Source organism: Ornithodoros turicata, chromosome 8, assembly GCF_037126465.1.
Source record: "Ornithodoros turicata isolate Travis chromosome 8, ASM3712646v1, whole genome shotgun sequence".
In the NCBI taxonomy this organism is placed as follows: Eukaryota; Metazoa; Arthropoda; class Arachnida; order Ixodida; family Argasidae; genus Ornithodoros; species Ornithodoros turicata.
In genome coordinates this window covers 18,382,603-18,404,029 of record NC_088208.1, presented here as the reverse complement: position 1 = coordinate 18,404,029, position 21,427 = coordinate 18,382,603, and the positions used below count along the sequence as shown (strand labels likewise).

At 43.8% G+C, this 21,427-nt stretch overlaps 1 protein-coding gene across 2 annotated transcripts in view; it reads left to right on the top strand.

The window, feature by feature from the left end:
- Nucleotides 1-16,581, top strand: part of LOC135366590 (uncharacterized) — a 48,766-nt gene extending 32,185 nt beyond the window's left edge. The window contains exons 3-4 of one of the 2 annotated variants that reach the window (XM_064599364.1): nucleotides 8,247-11,931; nucleotides 15,470-16,581. In XM_064599364.1, coding sequence (XP_064455434.1) covers nucleotides 8,271-11,447 — 3,177 coding nt within the window. In that variant the 5' untranslated portion in view covers nucleotides 8,247-8,270 and the 3' untranslated portion in view covers nucleotides 11,448-11,931; nucleotides 15,470-16,581. Of the gene's footprint in view, nucleotides 1-8,246; nucleotides 11,932-15,469 lie in introns of those variants that run through there. The other variant, XM_064599365.1, reaches the window with a different exon arrangement.
- Nucleotides 16,582-21,427: the final 4,846 nt, after the last annotated feature.

Below are 21,427 nucleotides of genomic sequence, written 5' to 3'. Positions count from 1 at the left end.
TCGTAATGAACTACACAAATTAGTTTTTTTGCAATCCAAGCACCTACACAGCCCACCTTGAGCTCACCGCCCACATGGTATGCAATAAACCTACACAGAGCCCGGTACTATTTCCCTCCGCCGTCTGAAGCATAACACAGTCGGTCTCATGTGTCGCTGGTCGCTCGCATTTGATTGCGCTTACGTTTTGCTGGAAATATCCTAGGAAACAGGAAAATTCGCAGAAAAATCTTAGGCCATATAAAAAAAAAAGAAGAAAAATCCGAGGAACAAGAATAAGGTCACCCGATAATTGACTTATCAGGCTTTATGTTACATAAAATTTTAATTACATTGTCGCGTCTTGCCCAGTGGATATCATCGGGAGCATCAACTTTTCAGTTAAACACCGGGCAACCAAGAGTGCCTACATTTTGCATACAGGGTGTTCAAAATTAAGCTTTCACGAGCGCTACGCTACGAGCGCTACGCAAACACAGCGATGACAGGAAACAGGATGATAACTTTACGCTACTTGTGCAAGAAACAGGTGCTGCTAATTATGTAGCACCTGTTTCTTACTCAAGGAACAGAAAAAAATAGCACCAGTTTTCTTTTGTTCGCCTATTTATAAAGTGCTAGTGAAAGCTTAATTTTGAACACCCTGTATATCTAGGTGAATGAATAAATAAATAGGATGTATACCAGTATAAGCCCGTGAGACGCTGCTGCACAGCTAACAAAAAAAAAGGACTACAGAAAATCGCGCCTTTTTTGCGGGTCTTTTCATTAAGACAGAAGTAAACGTATTCTGTTTTTTTCTCTCTTCAACGCAAACGCCAATCCAGACAAGCCTAACGTATAATGAAACGGACATGCAGAGCCACCCAATGAGTAAAGCTTCAAGCACGTGTAGCAACAACGCGTCTCCGAGACAAGCGGCGTCCAGCGAGAAATGTCGCATCTTGCCCTGAGTCTCATCTTGCCCCACCTTACCCTACATAAAATGACGGGGGATTGCGAAGGGCACCACAAGAACAGCGGAAATTTATGTGGGCTAGCAAGAATGGGAAGCCAACAATGGAATGTTCACACTTGTAAAGAAATGTGGCATCACCTGTTTGACACCACTATGTCGGGGGAGGAGTTGAAAGTATTTTAAGAGACTTGGGTACAGTCGAACGATTTTAAAGCCAGGGATATCCTGGAGGTAAAAGTTGTAGAGCAAAGTGGACAGCTTGGAGGCGGCTGTTCTCAGTAAGGCGCAAACGTTCTATGCAACAGATGAATATTTCAGTTGCGGCAAAGCGAATACCTTGTAGAGCTTAACAGAAATAGAGGGAGTGCCAGAACACCTGCACGTATAGGTGAAGTAACTCGGTGTTCGAAGAGCAGAACGGGGTACTGCAGTGACATGATCATATGGAACGGCAGTTTCGCATCAGAGCTGACTCCGAGAGCACGAACAGTATATATCCACCCGAGATATTTTAGCACTTGACAGAGGCGGAGAGTTTTCATTTTCCCAGGGGGGGCAAGGGCGCACCGCGAAATTAGTACTCTGGCGAGGGTGGGGGGTGGGGGGGGGATATGTTTATTAATAAAAAAAAGAAAGGTAAGCCAGATGGATGTCGGCGTGTTATTCCAAAAAAAAAGTGAAAGGGGGAAAGCAAAAAAGGCAAAGAAAAAGAAAGCAACAGAAAACAAAAAGAAGGAAAGAAAAGGAAAAGAAAAATGGAGAACACTAAACTAAAGCTGAAGAATCACACACTCTGGCGGGATCTTATGATGTATGCAGAACTGGTATAGAAATAAGAGGAAGGAAGAACAGAAAAAAAAGAAAAACAGAGAGAACGTAAACAGTGAACATGTGCACAACTGAAGGCATTACGCCTTTGAAAACTGAGTGCAACAGGAACAAAATGCATTCAATCCTCGGTGTTTGACCCGAGATGCGCGCAATAGTATGAATATGGTCAATGAAATGAACCAGCGGGAGTTGGACCCGCTCCCAACGGATATCGTGTTCCGAAGATTCTACCGTTGCACCTCACTGGCAGCTGCAGGTACCTTTTCGGCTGCTTTCGTTTCATTGATCTGATTGCTTTGGGCGAAATTCAGGCAATGTGTTGTGTCATCCTCTATGTTTCTTCGCCTCACCTTCTACTGTGATAATCAGTATGGTGTGCGGATACAGCTTTTACAAATTGCAAGATGCATTTTTGGGGTTGATGCCTCTTCGCTCTTTTGACCCGGGCGCTCCGAGCCCCAAAGGTTGGTGTCAGTCTCTTAGCGGGACTTCCCGGGGGAGGCGGCGCCCCCCCCCCCTAGTTCATGTTCCGGGGGGGCAAGGGCCCCCGCGCCCCCCCGCAGTCGGCGCCTATGGCACTTGACATCTAGCGAAAGAGAGTAGCACTTGTTTTACGAGTAAACGAAACAATCTTAGTTTTTGCAGCGTTAACCTAGAGGTGGTTGTAAGTTCACGAATTAAGTAGACTAGGTATGTCTTTCTGCAATAGAGCACAATCTGAAGGTGATGATATAGTAGTTCGCATTATCTTGAAGTCTTCACCCTACTGTAAGTGATTTGAATGTTTAAGAGAAGGTGCAATGTCGTTGAGGAAAATGTTGAAGAGTAACGCGGGCCAAAGTTAGACCCTTGAGGAATGCCCCAAAAAGGAACGATGACGTTAGAGCGTGAACCAGATACAAGGACAGAGCAAGTGCGCTCGCGTGCGATTCAAATACAATTCAGGAAGACGAATGATAACCTAGACAGACAGCAAACCTAAGAACGTAAGCGGAACGGCGGTTACTTACGGCCGGTAGTCCAACCATCATTTCGAATGACATTGCTCTCTGCCCTTATTTGTTGAAAATAGGAGGCGTGCACCTTTTTGTGACAATTGTGCAGTTCATAATTGCCCCCCCCCCCTCACACACACACACACACAAAAAAAAAAAAAAGAACACACTTGCGCGTCATTGCTCACTTACGTTGTCCTTGGTAACTAACCGAGCAGGGTATCGAGAGTGCATGCCTCTACGAAAAAAGTAATCCTTCTGGAACGACGTAATCACCTTTATTGTCTAAACATAAACAAAAAGCTCACAAATACGAGGTAGTCGTTTTGAATGTGCCCATAACAGATAATTTTTGAGAAATGATATCAAGAATATCTGTGCTTATGCAATGCGCAAAAGCTGTCAGTGATTGGTCGTGGCCAGTGATGGGCAGTACTTGAAGTACCAAGTACTCAAGTAGTACTTTAAGTACATTTTAAATCGTGTACTTTGTACTGTACTTCAGGTACTTTTTTCCGAGTACTTTCCCATGAAGTACTCAAGTACCCAAACTTTGACTGCAGACAAAAAATCACAAAAGAGTATAAAAAATGCATCCTACTAAAAGCGCTAAAATGACAGCAAGAAGACGAAAACACACAGATAGGGTTATCGCTGAGTTTTCTTCTTGTCGTCATTTTAGCGCTTTTAGTGGGATGTAGAACCAAGAGACCCAGTCTGACATTTTACCAAAAATGATTTTTGTGCTTTTGAAGAGCATATTTCTTGAAGCAAATCTATTGTTGAGAGGCTTGAAAATTTGAAAAAGTATCAACGCTTCTATGATTATGTAAAACGAATGGAATGGACACTGTAACCAGCAGCACAATGACTTGGTCCATTGTCATTTCAGTTCTTCCAGTGGAGGGTTCTATGCTTTTTTATATTGTTTCATTCATTGGCAATTAATTATCATTTTATATCACATTATATGTGTGATTGCATTACATGATGAACACTCTGAAAGACACACATGCTTTCATTTTTACATTTTACGTTTTTTAATTGGTCACATGCATTACATTACTGCAGATCACAGTCGTATAAAAATGAAGGCTTACATCGTGTTTCATCCTATTTTACTTTCTTCATATTCTTTTTTTGAGCGTGTTGTATATCAAAAAGCATCAAGGAATGCCCAGAAATATATAATCTATGTTTGCTTGTACTTTTTTCCCTTGAAATTTCCTAGCCTGTTATAGCAGAAGATTACTACCGGAACAACACACTAGGCGGGTGATCTTGGATCAGTCAGAACATAATACTATTTTGCATAATCACAGCACAGCTGACAGCTGACTGATTACCTCTCTACACGTTACTGCAAATTATGACATCTGATGAAGTTCATATTCACGGGTTAGCACTTAACCTAGGACTTTATGGCTTCAGAGCATTTGTCAAGAATACTCGCTAAAGTTTTGACAAAAAGGCAAGACACGGATACTGAACAGTGAAGTGCAAAGTGATACAAATTAAATTGGCAATGTACTTGATGAGTACTTGAAGTACTTTGCCTAGTACTTTGTACTTTACTTGAAGTACATTTGGAATTGGGTACTTTCTACTGTACTTGAAGTACATTTGGAATTGGGTACTTTGTACTTTACTTGAAGTACATTTGGAATTGGGTACTTTGTACTGTACTTGAAGTACATTTGGAATTGGGTACTTTGTACTGTACTTGAAGTACTAATGATGCCAGGTACTTGGTACTTTACTTTAAGTATAATTTTGAGGTACTTTGCCCATCACTGGTCGTGGCTGTGTACCTGTAATTGTTAACCTCCAAAAGCAATGATGCATCCAAAAGGTTTGTAGCTTTCTTTGGCACATTGCTGTGTAGTGTCGTTTGCAGAAGCTGCTGTACAGAAGCTGATGCAGTGTTAATAGCCGACAAATTAAAGTAAGCAGCTGCCTTTTTTAATGTTTTCTAATGTAGCAGTAATAGTAGTGGCAGCAGCTGTGGTATGCTGAAATACGTAAAACACACATCTCATTTTCATCTATTCTTGCATGTGAATCCAGGGAAAATGGGGACCCCGTTCGCTTGTGCTCCGGTATTTTTATAATCTGGGAAAGCAAAACTTCAGGTGCCTTCAGTGTGTAACACAGGAGATGACACTCATAATAAGCGCCAGCGCTACTTATACTTGTTTTGAAGATGCACATTCACGTTCGTCCATCCGCACGCTCTCTCGGTCATTGGATTGGTATCTGGATTTTGTCCAGTGGCACATGTCGATGTCACTCTCTTTGACCACGCTTTGACGGTGTTTCTTTACGTTTTCCATGCAAGAGTTCGCAATAGCGCCTTCTAAAAACAACTGCAGCATTCCTTGCCCACGGTTACGCCGCTTTCTTTACTAACCAACGGTTCCGCTTAATTTTTCAACACTAAGACTTCGAATTAGTGCGACATCACCTACCGCAACCACTCTACGATAGTTTTTTCAACACACACGTTCACAGTTGTAACGTAGTTAGGCCGACGTTAAACTAGCCCCTCCCCTAATTTAAAGTACGTCCCATTCAAATGCATGGGTATACTAAACCACCGGTTTATGTAGCTTGGGTGGATGACCGAAATAGAATATTTGAGGCAAAATTTTCGTCCTATTGCGATAAAATCCGTCTCCTGTGCGCTTCTAGTAACTGTATCAATCAAGAGTTCCCCCAGAGTTGATGAACAATTATTCGTTAACCGAGGATTAGGCTTACCAGTCACCGCTACTTCTGGCAGGCTCTGGCGGAATTCGCATGAACAGTGCTGGCAGCTCGCTATGTGCCATAGGCTTCGCAGCAACAGGTGGTAAGGCATGGGGGTGGTGATCCAGGATTGGCGAACGAAAATGTCACGTGGCCGATTTAAACCCGACGTCACTAAACCAATGGTATAAGGAAGTTGGTGAATACGGGTAGTAGCAGACAAAGCATGTCATACATGTCTTTCATCCCTAGTCTCCGACCCTTTTTCAAGTAATAATTGATGCCAAATAATAAACATTTTTGACAAATAAATCAGTCAAATGAATAAATGACATCTTTGGATGACGCTCACTGGGTGGTGCTCCTATATCTCATATCGTATCTCTTGTATGTATTTTCCTAGTGTAGATCAGACACAGACTTTGCAGTTGTTTTCTCATACTTTCAGTGTCTATGAACCGTATCTTCAGCAGAAGCGGAGTTGTACAGCCATGAAACAATGAATAAATGGGCGTACAGCTTTCATTGTACATAAACATTGATACGCCTTAAGAAAAAAAAAATTCAGGGATGTATACGGGACTGTATACATAATCCTGGGTAGGCTGGGTTAAAGGTAGATAAAAAAATGCAGACAGCTCCCTCCTAGTTTTTATATAGCTCTTCTACGAAACGGGCGCGGGAGTCGTTACAAATTAGGCAACCAGAACGTATACAAACTCGAAAGCATATGGTTTAGAAACAGTATACATGTTAGCTCCAATTTCGAAACTGGCTGTATACATATTGTATGCATGAATTCGACAGGGTGTTCAAAATTAAGCTTTCACTGGCACTTTATAAATAGGTGAACAGAAGAAAAACTGGTGCTATTTTTCTGTTCCTTGAGTAAGATACAGGTGCTACATAATTAGCAGCACCTGTTTCTTACACAAATAGCGTAAAGGTATCATCCGGTTTCCTGTCATCGCTGTGTTTGCGTAGCACTTGTGAAAGCTTAATTTTGAACACTCTGTATATTAACTGTGTACAGTCAAAAAAGCCCATCATGTCTGCGGTACATGAGTACCCGCAAGAACACTCACAAAACAGTAGACAGCAGCGACAAATCACTTTATTGACCATTCATGAGTGCGTGCCTTTCAAAATATATCCATTTATCATCAACACACATGAGGGTTAAATTCATGGGGGCACCAAACTGGTAACGGTCGAACGGTGAACAACAACGAAAAAGAGCACACCTAGGTCCTTGTTTCCGGTCCAACTTGCCTTCCTGCCGCAAAAGCTCTTGTAAACAGAGGTGGGCGTTTGTCCTCACGAGACTCGCCCTCACTTCAATTCTCCGGGAGAAAAAGTTTCCTCACCTCACCTAAAAAATTTTCGAAAATTTTTCCTGACCTCACCGTACCTCAAAAATTTCTTTCGAAATTTTCGTCACCTAAAAAACTGAAAAATTCCTCACCTCGCCTTATCTCAAATGAGTTTCCGAGACTTTTCCTCACCTCACCTCAGTCTTTTAAAGTTATGTGTGTGACGTTCATATGGATTGAAGAAGGGAACAGGGATTCATCATTAAAGTCGCGTTGGCTTTGAGTGACTGCCAATGAACTCGTGAAATTGCTTAATCAATGTAACGTTTTCTTTTTTCTTTTTTTGCTGGCAGATTTGGCGGGCCTAATCAATCACAGAAAACGCTTCGTGGAACGATCGTTATACCTGTAAAAGTTGCACGAAAATTAAGTTTTAGTTGCGGAACGACGCTCAAAGTCGGGCGTCAAATCACCGGCAGGAGAGGAGGACATTGCCCGCCCGGATGAGAGACAGAAGATGCGAAAAGAAGGAAAGATATCCCGTGTACGCACGGAAAAAGTTTTAATAAAGTATGCGTTCATGAAGTTTTTATCACCTCGCCTCACCTCAAAATTTTTTTCCTCACCTCACCTAAAAAACGGATAATTTTCCTCGCCTCACCTCAAATTAAAAAAAAATTCTTATCTCATCTCACCGCCATTTTTTTTCAAGATTTTCCTCACCTCACCTCAAACATCACCAGAAAAATTGGCCCTCATCTCATCTCCCCTCAAATATCGTGAGGTGACGGTGAGGTGAGGATCCCTCACCCTCGCACGCCCTCGTGCCTGAGCATCCACTGTGAGAAATTCTATGAGAAAGAGTTCTCTTACAGCTCTTGAGAGAAATTGTGAAGTTATCTTAGGAGCCGTGAGGCGATGTTACAGAGCTCTGCATCTTTCCTCACAAAACTCATCCTTGAAATTTCTCTTAAGATGCTCCATGAGAAGTTCATTTAAAGGATTTTGTGTGAGAAAATATGTTCTCTGTAAGAATGTCTGTGGGTATCCACATCGTCTGTGAGAATTCCTAAAAGAAAGCTCTAATCTTGTAAGAAAGTTTGTAGGATTTTTCAATAAAGGGGGTGGCGGTCTATCTCGTGACGGCGAAATGGTGACCTCGCCGAGGACGGCGGTCGTCTGGGGAACGTCTTGATATTTAAAAAAATCGCTGAACGGTGGATAGATTAAATGCTGTGTCTAGCGCTTTGTGCGCACTGTACCAGAAAGTCCACATCTCACATCTGATGAAAGGGCTATCCATTTTGCTAGACGAATAGCACTGACTCACCGATTTATCTTACAGAGATGCACCGATTTATGTACACCAATTTATTTACACCTTCTGTCATACACATGCAGGGCCCACTAGGCCTGGAAAGAACGATGGCTGACATATGGCCTGATAGTAGCAACAGCAGCAAGGAGAGGTCCCAGGAGACTGCACCAACCCGGAAAGCGATGCATGACGCCATCGACAAAGGCGACTTCGATGAGGTTGAAAAATATCTGAACGAGAACAGAGATTTCAAACAGTGGTTGCATCCGGACACTGGCAGATCAGCTTTGTGTAATGCGCGAGAGAAGAAAGAACTTAAAATATATGCCCTGCTAATGTTCCGTAACTGCAAACTTAACAAGGCGAAAGAAAAGGAAGAACTCTTCGAGGAGCTCAATGACATGGAGGAACGCGAGTATCATTACAATTTCCATCAGTTTTGCTACAAATGCGATATTCCTGTACGACTCTTAAGTATAAGCAACGTTTCTGCAAACAATGACATGTTTGGCAAAGTTAAAGAACTGTATGAAAAACTGTACAAGATCCCGATGATTGACACTATTCTTGAAGTTGTTGCTACGGACCCCAAGTTAGAAGTAATATTCGACTTCGGTAGCGAAACATTGGACCGCTTGCTAGGGAACAAACACAAATCCAAGCAGGGCCTTACTAAATATCGAGAGCGAAGAATCTATCTTGGTGCAAATCGGGGGGACAATGACCTTCTAGGAACAATGGCCCATGAATTTTGTCATCATGCCCTGCACATGGTGTACAACAATAATGGACTGCCGTATAAGCAAGATGACCCTGTCCTCAGCCCTTCGTACCTAGGCATTCTTGATAACATCAAGCGTAGCAAGATTACGCTTCACGATAAAATAGCAGAGGCACTTGATAACCCAAAGGAACTTATCGTGCGAGTTCCGCATATGCTCGCTTTGATGCATTACGGAAAGCACGACACTCACGAGGCGCACATGCCAACAGGAGAAGGAAAAGTGCTTCTGCAAAAACAAGTTCCGGAACTACTCGAATTTTTTGAGAAGTATGTTCTTGAGGACATGAAAAAGTTCATCACGCAAAATAGTCCCGACAAAGATAATGATGAAATACGTGAACAAAATCGAGAGCTTGGTAAAGCTAAGAAGACAGAGAGCCTCGGAATACAGTTTAAGACGCCGTACGATTTAGAAGATTACCCATGTCTCGTTCTTACGGCTCAAGGGTTGACCCTCCTTGAAGTGAAGATTAACGACGCTGTTAGGTTGAAGGGACGGTCGTATGTATTCCTCGACCTTATGCAATGGGACGATAAGCTTCAACTAGCGCTGAAGGAAAACAAGTGCCACTATGTGGTCATTTCGTCGAACAGCAAAGATTACCCTGAAGAGAAAATCCTAATTGCGATGAAAGATGTGTTACGTGACTTGACTGAATTTAGAGCCACTAAGGTGATTGTGTTGACCCAAAACTCAGAGCAAGATAAGTTTGTAAAAGCGATTAAGGATCTTTTCGGAGATAAGGCACGGGACCTTGCTGTGCCCGACTGTGGGCTTGCCGATGTAACAGATCAATGCAAAGCGTATGTGTTCGAGTCATGTTCTATTCAGTTTCAAGAGGTGTGCGAACTATCAGTTGCTAAAGTAATGAAATCATGTACAGATGGAAGACACATAGACCTAGATGAGGAAATGGGCTACGACACGTTTATAAACTTGCGTCGAGGTATAAGAGTTGATGTGGGACCCAAACTAAAGACGCTTGACAAACGCATAGATAGTTACTACCTTGAGCGCACGTGCGAACGAGTCACTCAGGTGGACTTGAGTGTCGCGTTACGTACTCTGACGAACGAGGCATTTGCCATCGCGGGTTCCTGTTCCGAAGCCATCGATGCTTTGCGTCTTCCAGGGTGCCATGCGTGCCACCACAGCAAAGTGCAACGTTTCGAGGGATGTGTACTGCTGGACAGCATGGACGATTACGATGCACTTGCGCAATCGTCTTTCTACAGTGGCAAGACAGTCCACCTTCTTCGGTACGATTCAGGACTCTCACAATACTACTGGGTCAGATCTAATGGACCCCTTGGACCTCTCGTGAAAGTGGTTTCTGGCGAATGCGAGATCTGTGACACGAAAGCGTTGATTCATGTCATTCCTGATAAGGTCGTGGCCATTTGCGGCGCTTCAGGAATGGGGAAAAGTGTCATGTCATTGCGCATGGCAAAGGATATAAAAGCTCTAGATCAAATGACATATGTGCTCCAAGTAGACCTGCGAAATCCTGAGATTGATTCTGTGGATTGCAGCACTGTGGGAGGTATGACGCTTGCTAAGTTATGCGGCTTAGACGAGGACAGCTTCGGGTTCAAACTTCTCAACAGAAGTATCTCCCTTTCGTCGCCAGTCAAGGTTGCCGTCATCTTCGACGCTCTTGACGAGGTAGACGACCAACGCCGTAAAGACTTGGCAAAATTGGTAGCTGCCTTGCGAAAAACCAGGATTTGGAAAATATTTTTGTTTGGTCGGAATTGCTCCAAGTCCGAAATGCAAGAGAAGTTTCACACCATACCTTTTGAAATGCTTGGTCTCAAAGATGATGAGCAAGTGCAATTTCTGAAAATGTGTTGGAAACGAGATCATCGTCAAATCGATGATGAGGACCCGGACGCACTCGCACAAAGTTACTTAAGAAGGTTTTCTTCGCAGGAGGAATCTCCAATCACGTCAAACCCGATGCTGATTGAAGTGATAGCAGTTGTCCCAAAAAACTCCACCAGGTTAGAGATCTATGAGAAGATCGTTGAAATGAAGTTGACAATTTATCAAAACAACCTGACAGGAACAGGTGTAAGCAGAAGGCGCGTTGATGTACGATATGAAGAGGACCGAGCGAGGTCGTCTTTCTACGAGACCCACGGCCTTCTCGCCATGTCGGCCGTTTTTGACAAAGAATTGCAAGACAAGTTGCTAAAACGAAAGGATCGTCAGAAGCTGGAACCTGGTGGAGAGGTAATGAAACCTCTAGTTAAGGGTTCCCTTAAGCACGGGTTTTTAGAGGGACACGACAATGGAATTCCTGTGTTTGAGGACAGAACATTTGCCGATTTTTTCGCAGCTCGTTTTCTTGCTCAGGAGATTAAAGACGAAAATAACGCAGAGGGTGACGTTACAACGGTAGTCAATGGCTTGTGCGGAAGCGACAGATATAAAGGGGTCCTCAATTTCTTGGATGAATTCAGAGCAAGAGAGCATGTTGGAAATAACGCACGATAAGGAAATGTCTGTGGAATTTGTAAAAGAAAACGGAGACGCTCATGGAATGACGTGATTGAAGTACGCCGACAGGGTGTGCGCTTGGAAAAGACACTTGGAAAGCATATGACACGTACTCGGCACGTTGCAGACGATTGTTTGTCGTCTCATTCTCAGAGCCTGCCTTCAAGTCTGTTTCGCGTTCGCTACGCAGTATTCCTTGTGCGAAGTGTTTGTATGTCGACATTCGCTTGTGAGTGTGAGTTTTGATGCGACAATGTCTCGTGGAATGCGTTGTTGCTTTCCTGTATGTATGAGCACGTTCAAGGGGAACCCAGAAGTGACAAATCCCCAGCCGAGAGACAGCTATACAAAACGAAAGTGGGAAGCAGCGGTCACCAGCAGAGACCATGGCCTGCAACGACCAATACATGCGCATCGTGTCTGTTCTGCACGTTCTGTGGACGAAGACTGACGCTGTGCCCACAACCTTTCCAGAAAAAAGGTGGGTGTATAGCTTTCGTACATGTCAAATGTGATCCAGCAAAGGAAATAATAAGGATACTACGCTGCAGAACTGTTTCAGGGGTGCAGTTTCGTTTCGGTTCGTTTCGTTTTATTACCTTAAGGGCCGTAAGGCATTAAATAAGGCGGGAGGGTTACACCAAAAGAGGGCAATTGCACAGTAACACAGTAACAAAGGGGAATAAGAGAACAAAAACAAGCATTATTTCATACTTACAACCTATTTCGAGAAATAACACAACATACTTATTTGTACGCACATGCGTAAATGCATTAAAAGAGATACAGCTAATCGCACATGTTAACGAATCGTGTTTGTCCGCCGCCTTGGAAAACGTCAGACGGAAGCATGTTCCAATCCCGTACACATGACAACAGAGGCGAGTTTTTAGGATACTCCGTCCGTAATAGGGGAACAAACAATGTATGGGGATGGCGTGTACGCTCAGAATAGGGCGGTGCCGCAGAAAGATAATCAGAATTTTTATCGTAAAGATTGTAAATTATTTGTAGACGGTGAATCTTTCTCCTATTTTCTAGCAGGGGAATTTCTTTTTGTCGTTTAAACTCTGTTATACTGGATTCGCGATCGTATTTATTAAATATAAAGCGGACCGCCTTCGATTGCACAGATTCCAACTTTTGAACGAGATAATTTTGCCATGGGCTCCTAATCGACGAGGGGTACTCTAATTTTGATCGTACAAATGAGGTATATGCCAAAAATTTGACTTCGGAAGATGCAAGATATAGTGTGGAACGCAAAAAGCCAAGCGTCCTCAAGGCGACACATCAAGTCTGTTCAATATGATATTTCCAAGAAAGATCATTACATATATGCACATTTAAGTATTTATACACAGTAACCCGATCTAGCTGTATACCCTCAACGGTATAAACACTTGTTATGATTCTTTTCGACCTTGTAGGACTCATACACTTAGTTGTAGATACATTTATCTCCATTTGCCATCTGTTGCACCAAACGCACAAAGAAAGCAAGTAATTTTGAAGAATAACAGAATCGTCTAAACAAGTGATTTGCCGATACAATACTATATCGTCAGCATAAATCCGCACAGTACTATGAATGTTTAAATGAATGTCACTGACATAAATGGGAAACAAAAGTGGGCCCACGACAGATCCCTGTGGGACACCTGCCAAAACCTTCGAGACGGGGGATAGTGTGCCATTCCATTTAACACATTGTGTTCTATCAGTTAGAAAACATGAAAACCACTCTGTGATATTTTTGTCGATGCCCTGATGTCTCATCTTACTTAGAAGTCGTTTATGCGGGACTCTGCCGAACGCTTTTTTAAAATCGATAAAAACTGCATCAACTTGTTTCCCGTTATTCATACATTCAAAGACATCAGTGACGAACTTGAACAACTGTGATTCACATGAACGATATTTTCTAAACCCGTGTTGATTTCTAAACAGAATTTCATTTATGTCTAAGAACTTTCTGACATGTGAGCATATAATATGCTCCATAACTTTGCAACAAATACACGTTAACGAAATGGGCTTATATTGAGAGATGTCAGTGGGTTTCTCAGTTTTCGGAATAGGAGTAACAATAGCATGCTTCCAGTCTGAGGGCAATTCTACATTATCCAGTGATTGTTGAAATATTATCTGGAGCATGTTTGACGACGAGTTTTTAGTAATTCTTAATAACTTAGAAGAAATGTGGTCACAACCAGGAGAACTAGATAGTGGCAAGAAATCTATTACTTTAGAGATGCCCTCAGCTGTAAAGACAACTGGTCCGCAGTCATTCACATGTGTAACATTTTCATCATCGAACATCAGTACACGTGGGAGAATGTCCGATTCTTGAACAAACACACAGGAAAAATAATTATTCAAGGCAACAGAGCACTCCTTGTCGGACATAACTTCCCCAGTATCGTGGAACAAGGGTCTATTTACATTTTGCCCAGCTTGGCACCTAACTGTGTTCCAAAATCTTTTAGGGTTGTTTCGTAGCATTTCCGACAGGTCATCCCTGTAGAATTTCTTTTTTGAGATTTTTAATTTCTGTTTATACTCTGAAGCGAGAAAATGATAACGTTCCCACGCATCATGTGCGTTACTATTTCGGGCCCGCCGGTAAAGTCTGCTCCTTTTTTCTTGACAAGCGTCTCAGCAACTGTACCAAGGACAATTATAGCGATCATTGATTATGATACAAGGGACATACATGTCCGCGCAGCATAAGATCGCATTTTTAAATGACAACCGATTTGAATTTACAGATCGGTCACGCCATGAAGATGAAAACTCTGAAGCATAGTTTTGCATAAACGACTGAATGCCAGACAAGTCCGCATTTTTATAATCAAAAATACGTTTAGCCGTTTTACTCTGTTACACATAATTAATGTCCATTGAGATCGAAACCGCCTTATGATCACTGATCTCGTCAAGATAATCAACCTGCGGGACACGTTCAGGTCTGTTAGTTAACAACAGATCTAAGACAGCACTTCCACGCGTGGGACAAATGATTACCTGCTGTAACAGAAATTCGCTGCAAATATCAAGATATCCAACTAACTCCGCTCTATTCCGACTGTCATGGGCCACCTCAACTAAACTCCAGTTTATACCAGGGTAATTGAAGTCACCGCCTAACATCAGCATTTTATTTGGATATTTTGCACAGATCGTAGAAATACAGGCATGAAGCTTGTCATTAAAATCTGCTGCAGCATCTGGTGGCCGATAACATACTCCGGCAATAAAACTGGACGAACCACCGTCAATCTTTACAAACAGTACTTCAAAGTCAGTCTCGATATCAATAGAAAATGAATTTAGCCGTTTGTGAACAGCGATTATTACAGCACCACCCCGTTTCCCCAGTCTATCTTTCCTATGAATATAGTAAAAGTTGAACATATGGAAAGATGACAATCATCTATATCACTTGTAAGCCATGTTTCGGTGCCTAGGATAACGCTGGCATTACACATTTCTGTTAACTCATAAACTGAGTCTTGAACAGACATAAAACTACTAAAGTTAATAACAAGCACCACAAAAGGAGAACGAGAAGCATACGAGGTCTGATTTCGTCATATGCCAGTATTTGCGGGGGGGGGGGGAGCATTTACCTCTGCACTGGTGAGACGGGAAGAACTACGTTTATCTTCTACAACTTTCCTCATATTTTCATCGAAGACATATGTCAGATTGTCGACTCTTAGTTTGTCAAATGAAAGTTGGACACGCTTCCCGGCCTCTCGAAACTGTTTCCCGAACTCCCACAGACATTTGCGATGTGTTCTTACTCGTGATGAAAGATCTTCGTGTATATAAACATTTACTTCACGAACGTCTTTCAGCACTCCTTAGAATTAAATCTTTTTGCTTAAAGTTCACAAGCTTGACAATAATTGGCCTGTGATGCCGTGCATCTCGTTTGCGACCAAGCCTATGGGCCCGTTCAATCTCTCCAAGTGATACATCAAGATATTTGCTAACATTTACAATCTTTTCAGTATCAGCCCAGGTTTCATTAGAAAGCTCAGGAATGCCCCTGAAGATGAGATTATTTCTTCGCATACGATTCTCCAAATCATCAACCCTTAACGACGTAATTCCTCAGTTCTCTCTCAATTCCTGGTATGTGTAATTGGACACTATTCACCTGCTCTTTTAGGGCGTCAAGATCAGTCTGAAACTGGGACACTTTTTTCATGTCAGATTCAATATTAGCTACCCTGTCGGTCAGTTCAGTTAGGCCCCTGGCTGTATCACGAAGTCTGACAGAGTTTTCTTTCTGGTATTTTGTAATAGATGAAGTCAATGACTCTATTACCGACTGTATCTTATCCATGCGATCATGATCACCTGGGCCGGGGTTCATCTCAATATCACCAGACAGAATCAATAGCAAAAACAAGAAAGCACCAATACATCGATCATAATTGCCAGTCTTAACAGAGGCTACAAACGATAACAACAGAAAATCGAAAACGCACATTTCACATTGTATCACAAAACGGTGAGAAAAAGCAAGCGCTGAACATTTACATTCTTATTTGGAGACTTGTAATCGTTTCGCGATCGGGGAGGAGTAGGCAGGTACAAGAACCAACGAGGTTTTAAGGAAGGCAGCGTATAGTACTGACCTGTATAACAAGAAGGGCGTTGAGTAACATATCGCTGTTTGTGCCTGCTCCAACTCCCGATGGTGCGTTGGCGACGGTTGACTTAAGTAGTGGAAACTGTTCATGTAATATGTAGTGCCGTGGGACTTGAAAAGCAGCAGATGACGATAAGAAGCACGCGTCATCCAAATAGTAGTCGAGCCATTGTTGGTTTGCTAATTGTTATGCGAGCATTAGCAATAGAGAAACACCGGGACAACTTCCTATTAATGCCTGCTGAAAATGTTGCTTATTCATGGGATTGCAGTTAAATATACGTATGACGTCTTAGCTGCACGTTACGGTGAACGCCAGAATTCACAGGTCAAGGTTTCGAGCACAAAGAAACGCAGACAGCAGTCCCGACACGCACACTTCATAACATTGCTTGATGATTTTTATTTTATTAGACCATCCTGAGGAGGCAGATTTTTTTTGCATACTTAACCTGCTACGTACATGTTTGCAAGGACTCAATCTTGGCTCCACTGGCCAAGCAGGGCAAGCCAGACGGGCCTGAGCCTTCCACCTTCTATCTCCCTTCCGTTGATGCCATCTCAACTGGTTGCACAGTGGCCAGAAGACAGCACCACTGCAAGTGCAGAGGCCCCCAGCGCGTGGACACACCTACATTTGAAGACCCGATGCGGACGGATGTGTTTGATGCTTCTGCTCCACTCCTGTCTGTGATGGACTTGACACCACTGTTGTATCCACATGGTAGGCTGCAGTACAAATGTATTTTATTGATGCAGAGTTACTCTCAGTGTTGCTGAGAATGTAACAAAATGTTGCATTCACTGGTGGGATGAATTACACTTAGGCTTTACATTGTGAGGCAAGCTTCGTGATGAGAGATGCAACATCAGTCAGTCTGCGGATTAACATTGTCCACTTGAGACTTTTTAGCATCTCTGCGGGTGATCGTGGACCTGTGGAACGAGTAGCCTGCAACAGGCACTCCTACTGCCTTCGATTCAGTTTATACCTGTGATCATCAGATCAGTAGTCAGGCATGCTGTCTAGTGGATCCATTACGGCCAGCTGAACATGAATATCACAGCCGTAATACGCAAAGTTAGATAAATATATGTTTACGTTTTATGAATGTTATTTACTTTTGTGTATTACATTTGTGATAGTCATTTATGTTTCTTCATTAATTCATACATGTGATCTTCTGTGATATTTATTACATATGGATGCATTTGTTTCTGTATTATAGCCAGTCCGATCCGAAAAACTTGACTCTCTACCTATCTGAGCTAACAGAGTCATCGGGAACTATAGTCCCCGAGGGAGTAAGCTTCGGACTTCTAACCTGAAGGTAATTCTTATGATGTGACCATTTTTCTTGGTGACGAATATGAGAAGGAGCAAGATGCCCATCGTTCCCAATCCCACGTGCATGGAACATAAGTGCAGCTTACTTAAAAAAAAAAAAAAGAAATGCTGTGCCAGGATGGTCAGGAGACAGAAATATCTGTTTAACTTCCAGGCTAAATCCAGGGGAACACCGATCTCTGGTGGCAGAATCAAATTTGCTGCAGCTTGTGTCATAGTGTCCATCTTATATATATATATATATGAAAAAAAATAGCCGGAGCTCTTTGGCTGCACGTAAGAAGGCCGGAACAGCTGTCCAGTACTGGCATGGCGACGTTTGAGTTGCAAACATATGCATACGTGCAGCCAAAGAGCTCCGGCTATTTTTCCTAGTATACTTCACTGGCTTTGCACTGGGCTTTCAGTGAGTGAGTTATCTCACCCTGGCGGGAGGAATCACGTGTTACGTGACCTTCTTACGCCATCCACTCAAACGTTGCCAGCCTGCGTACTGCTGATGAGGCCCAAGAGGGCCGAAACAGCTGTCCAGTACTGGCATGGCGACGTTTGAGTTACAAACATATGCATACGTGCAGCCAAAGAGTTCCGGCTATTTTTTTCCTAGTATACTTCACTGGCTTTGCACTGGGCTTTCAGTGAGTGAGTTATCTCACTCTGGCGGGAGGAATCACGTGTTACGTGACCTTCTGACGCCATCCACTCAAACGTTGCCTGCCTGCGTACTGCTGATGAGGCCCAAGAGGGCCGAAGCAGCTGTCCAGTACTGGCATGGCGACGTTTGAGTTACAAACATATGCATACGTGCAGCCAAAGAGTTCCGGCTATTTTTTTCCTAGTATACTTCACTGGCTTTGCACTGGGCTTTCAGTGAGTGAGTTATCTCACCCTGGCGGGAGGAATCACGTGTTACGTGACCTTCTGACGCCATCCACTCAAACGTTGCCTGCCTGCGTACTGCTGATGAGGCCCAAGGGGGCCGAAGCAGCTGTCCAGTACTGGCATGGCGACGTTTGAGTTACAAACATATGCATACGTGCAGCCAAAGAGTTCCGGCTATTTTTTTCCTAGTATACTTCACTGGCTTTGCACTGGGCTTTCAGTGAGTGAGTTATCTCACCCTGGCGGGAGGAATCACGTGTTACGTGACCTTCTGACGCCATCCACTCAAACGTTGCCTGCCTGCGTACTGCTGATGAGGCCCAAGGGGGCCGAAACAGCTGTCCAGTACTGGCATGGCGACGTTTGAGTTACAAACATATGCATACGTGCAGCCAAAGAGTTCCGGCTATTTTTTTCCTAGTATACTTCACTGGCTTTGCACTGGGCTTTCAGTGAGTGAGCTATCTCACCCTGGCGGGAGGAATCACGTGTGACGTGGCCTTCTGACGCCATCCACTCGAACGTCGCCTGCCTGCGTACTGCTGATGAGGCCCAAGAGGGCCGAAGCAGCTGTCCAGTACTGGCATGGCGACGTTTGAGTTACAAACATATGCATACGTGCAGAGAAAGAGTTCCGGCTATTTTTTTCCTAGTATACTTCACTGGCTTTGCACTGGGCTTTCAGTGAGTGAGTTATCTCACCCTGGCGGGAGGAATCACGTGTTACGTGACCTTCTGACGCCATCCATTCAAACGTTGCCTGCCTGCGTACTGCTGATGAGGCCCAAGAGGGCCGAAACAGCTGTCCAGTACTGGCATGGCGACGTTTGAGTTACAAACATATGCATACGTGCAGCCAAAGAGTTCCGGCTATTTTTTTCCTAGTATACTTCACTGGCTTTGCACTGGGCTTTCAGTGAGTGAGTTATCTCACCCTGGCGGGAGGAATCACGTGTGACGTGACCTTCTGACGCCATCCACTCGAACGTTGCCTGCCTGCGTACTGCTGATGAGGCCCAAGAGGGCCGAAACAGCTGTCCAGTACTGGCATGGCGACGTTTGAGTTACAAACATATGCATACGTGTAGCCAAAGAGTTCCGGCTATTTTTTTCCTAGTATACTTCACTGGCTTTGCACTGGGCTTTCAGTGAGTGAGTTATCTCACCCCGGCGGGAGGAAACCCGCTTCCCTCACCGCGACCGCCACGCAAGACCGCAACTTGGAGAACTCCCGTCTCTTCCGGCCAGCCTCCCCGAACCGTACTCAGCGGATCGCTTAACGAGCTGGTCCCTCTTCATAAAATTGCTTGGTCCCTGGCCATATCCAGCCCACCAACGCTCTGCCCTCAAAGCTCTCTTCACCTTTCTAGATACCATAAGACTTCGATCCTTACTGTGAAGAGGCTCATGATTTCATTCCACGCGTCATCACGAGCAATAGGGTAGAGTATCGCCCCTGACGATGAAACTCCGCATTCATCATCTCACAACAATGCTGTTCGTTTTGGGGAGGGGTAAAACGTTGAGTAGACGAGCTGTGTGCCTGCCTAGGTTGGCGGCACGTCGCTCAGGGGACAGGTCAGTGGACAGGAGAGGAAGTGGATCACTGTTAACCTATTTGCACGCGAGCAGTACGTGTTCCTATAGCCGCCTTCAGGGTCGATGAAGCGTTTTCTGGAGAAGTTTGAACGAGCTTCAGTAGTAGGAGGCGGGGTCGAGGCTTCGGGGGTGAGAGTTAGAAACCTGGACACCTGACCCCTGCCCTGAGCCCTGCGCGTATTTTTCCCCGCGCGGCGCGTGTTTTTGTAAAAGAAAACGGAGACGCTCATGGAACGACGTGATTGAAGTACGCCGACAGGGTGTGCGCTTGGAAAAGACACTTGGAAAGCATATGACACGTACTCGGCACGTTGCAGACGATTGTTTGTTGTCTCATTCATGATGTCACAACCCGCGCGGCGGGTTGTCCGCGCGCTTACCGGCGGGGGAGGGCTGCGCGTGCGCTCATCGTAGCGTGTTTTTCAGCCTGGGCAGACTTCTTTGGCCGTACGTGGGCCGACTTCACATATTTTTCCGATACAACACGTGAGCGGTTTACATGCAGAGACATGCAAAGAAGGGTCATACACAAAAAGTACAAGTGAAAATATATTTATTAATGCCAATTGCAATGCCAATCAAGTGAGATATATTTATTAAAGCCAATAGTGCTGGGAATTGTGCCAGTTGTGATGCCAATCAGGTGACGGAGAAAAACCCAGTCGAAAAACCTTCACCACCTGTAACAAGGTGGCGCTCGGGTAGAGGGCTGCTATAGTGGGCGGAGCGTGACCAGAGGGCTGCGTGCGCGCTTACCATTGAGCCTGGGCTGACTTCTTTCACCATTTTCCTACTTGGGCCGACTTCCTTCCCGCGACCGGTGGGCGGCGCTCGAGTGGAGGGCTGCTGTGGTGGGCGGAGCGTGACCGGAGGGCTGCGTGCGCGCTTTTCCTTCAGCCTGGGCCGCCGACTTTCGTCATTTTTCAGCTTGAGCCAACTTCAATCGTAATTTTTTTCCCAGCTACAACAGGTGTGCAGTAGGCTGTTTACATGCAAAGGATAGCCATACACAAAAGTAAGTACAAGTGAAAATATATTTATTAAAGTCATTAGTGTCAGAAATTATGTTATGACTCCGCGTGAATGGGAAAAACTTAGCCAAAAATCTGAAGCAGAAGGAACATAATACACGTAACAAAGAATATACTTATTACAGGTATGATACACTAGCATTGAATAGGTATCACAAATCAAACACAATATTTTTTATTAACTGTAATCACACAAGTTTTCAATGAATCAAAACGGACACCACATTTAATCAAAGAAGATATTCTTAATCAATCTGATTACAAACAAAATTACAAGTTGTATTATAAAAAGTCTGAGATGTGAGAATCTGATAGGTGTAAGTAATTTCGACCACAATATGCTAAGTTTAATATTCCAACATGACACAATTTTAATTAATCAGTTTCTTATAGCGCAGGCATAAGGCAATAATTCGAATCAACACGATCAACACATAGCATTAATATAGAA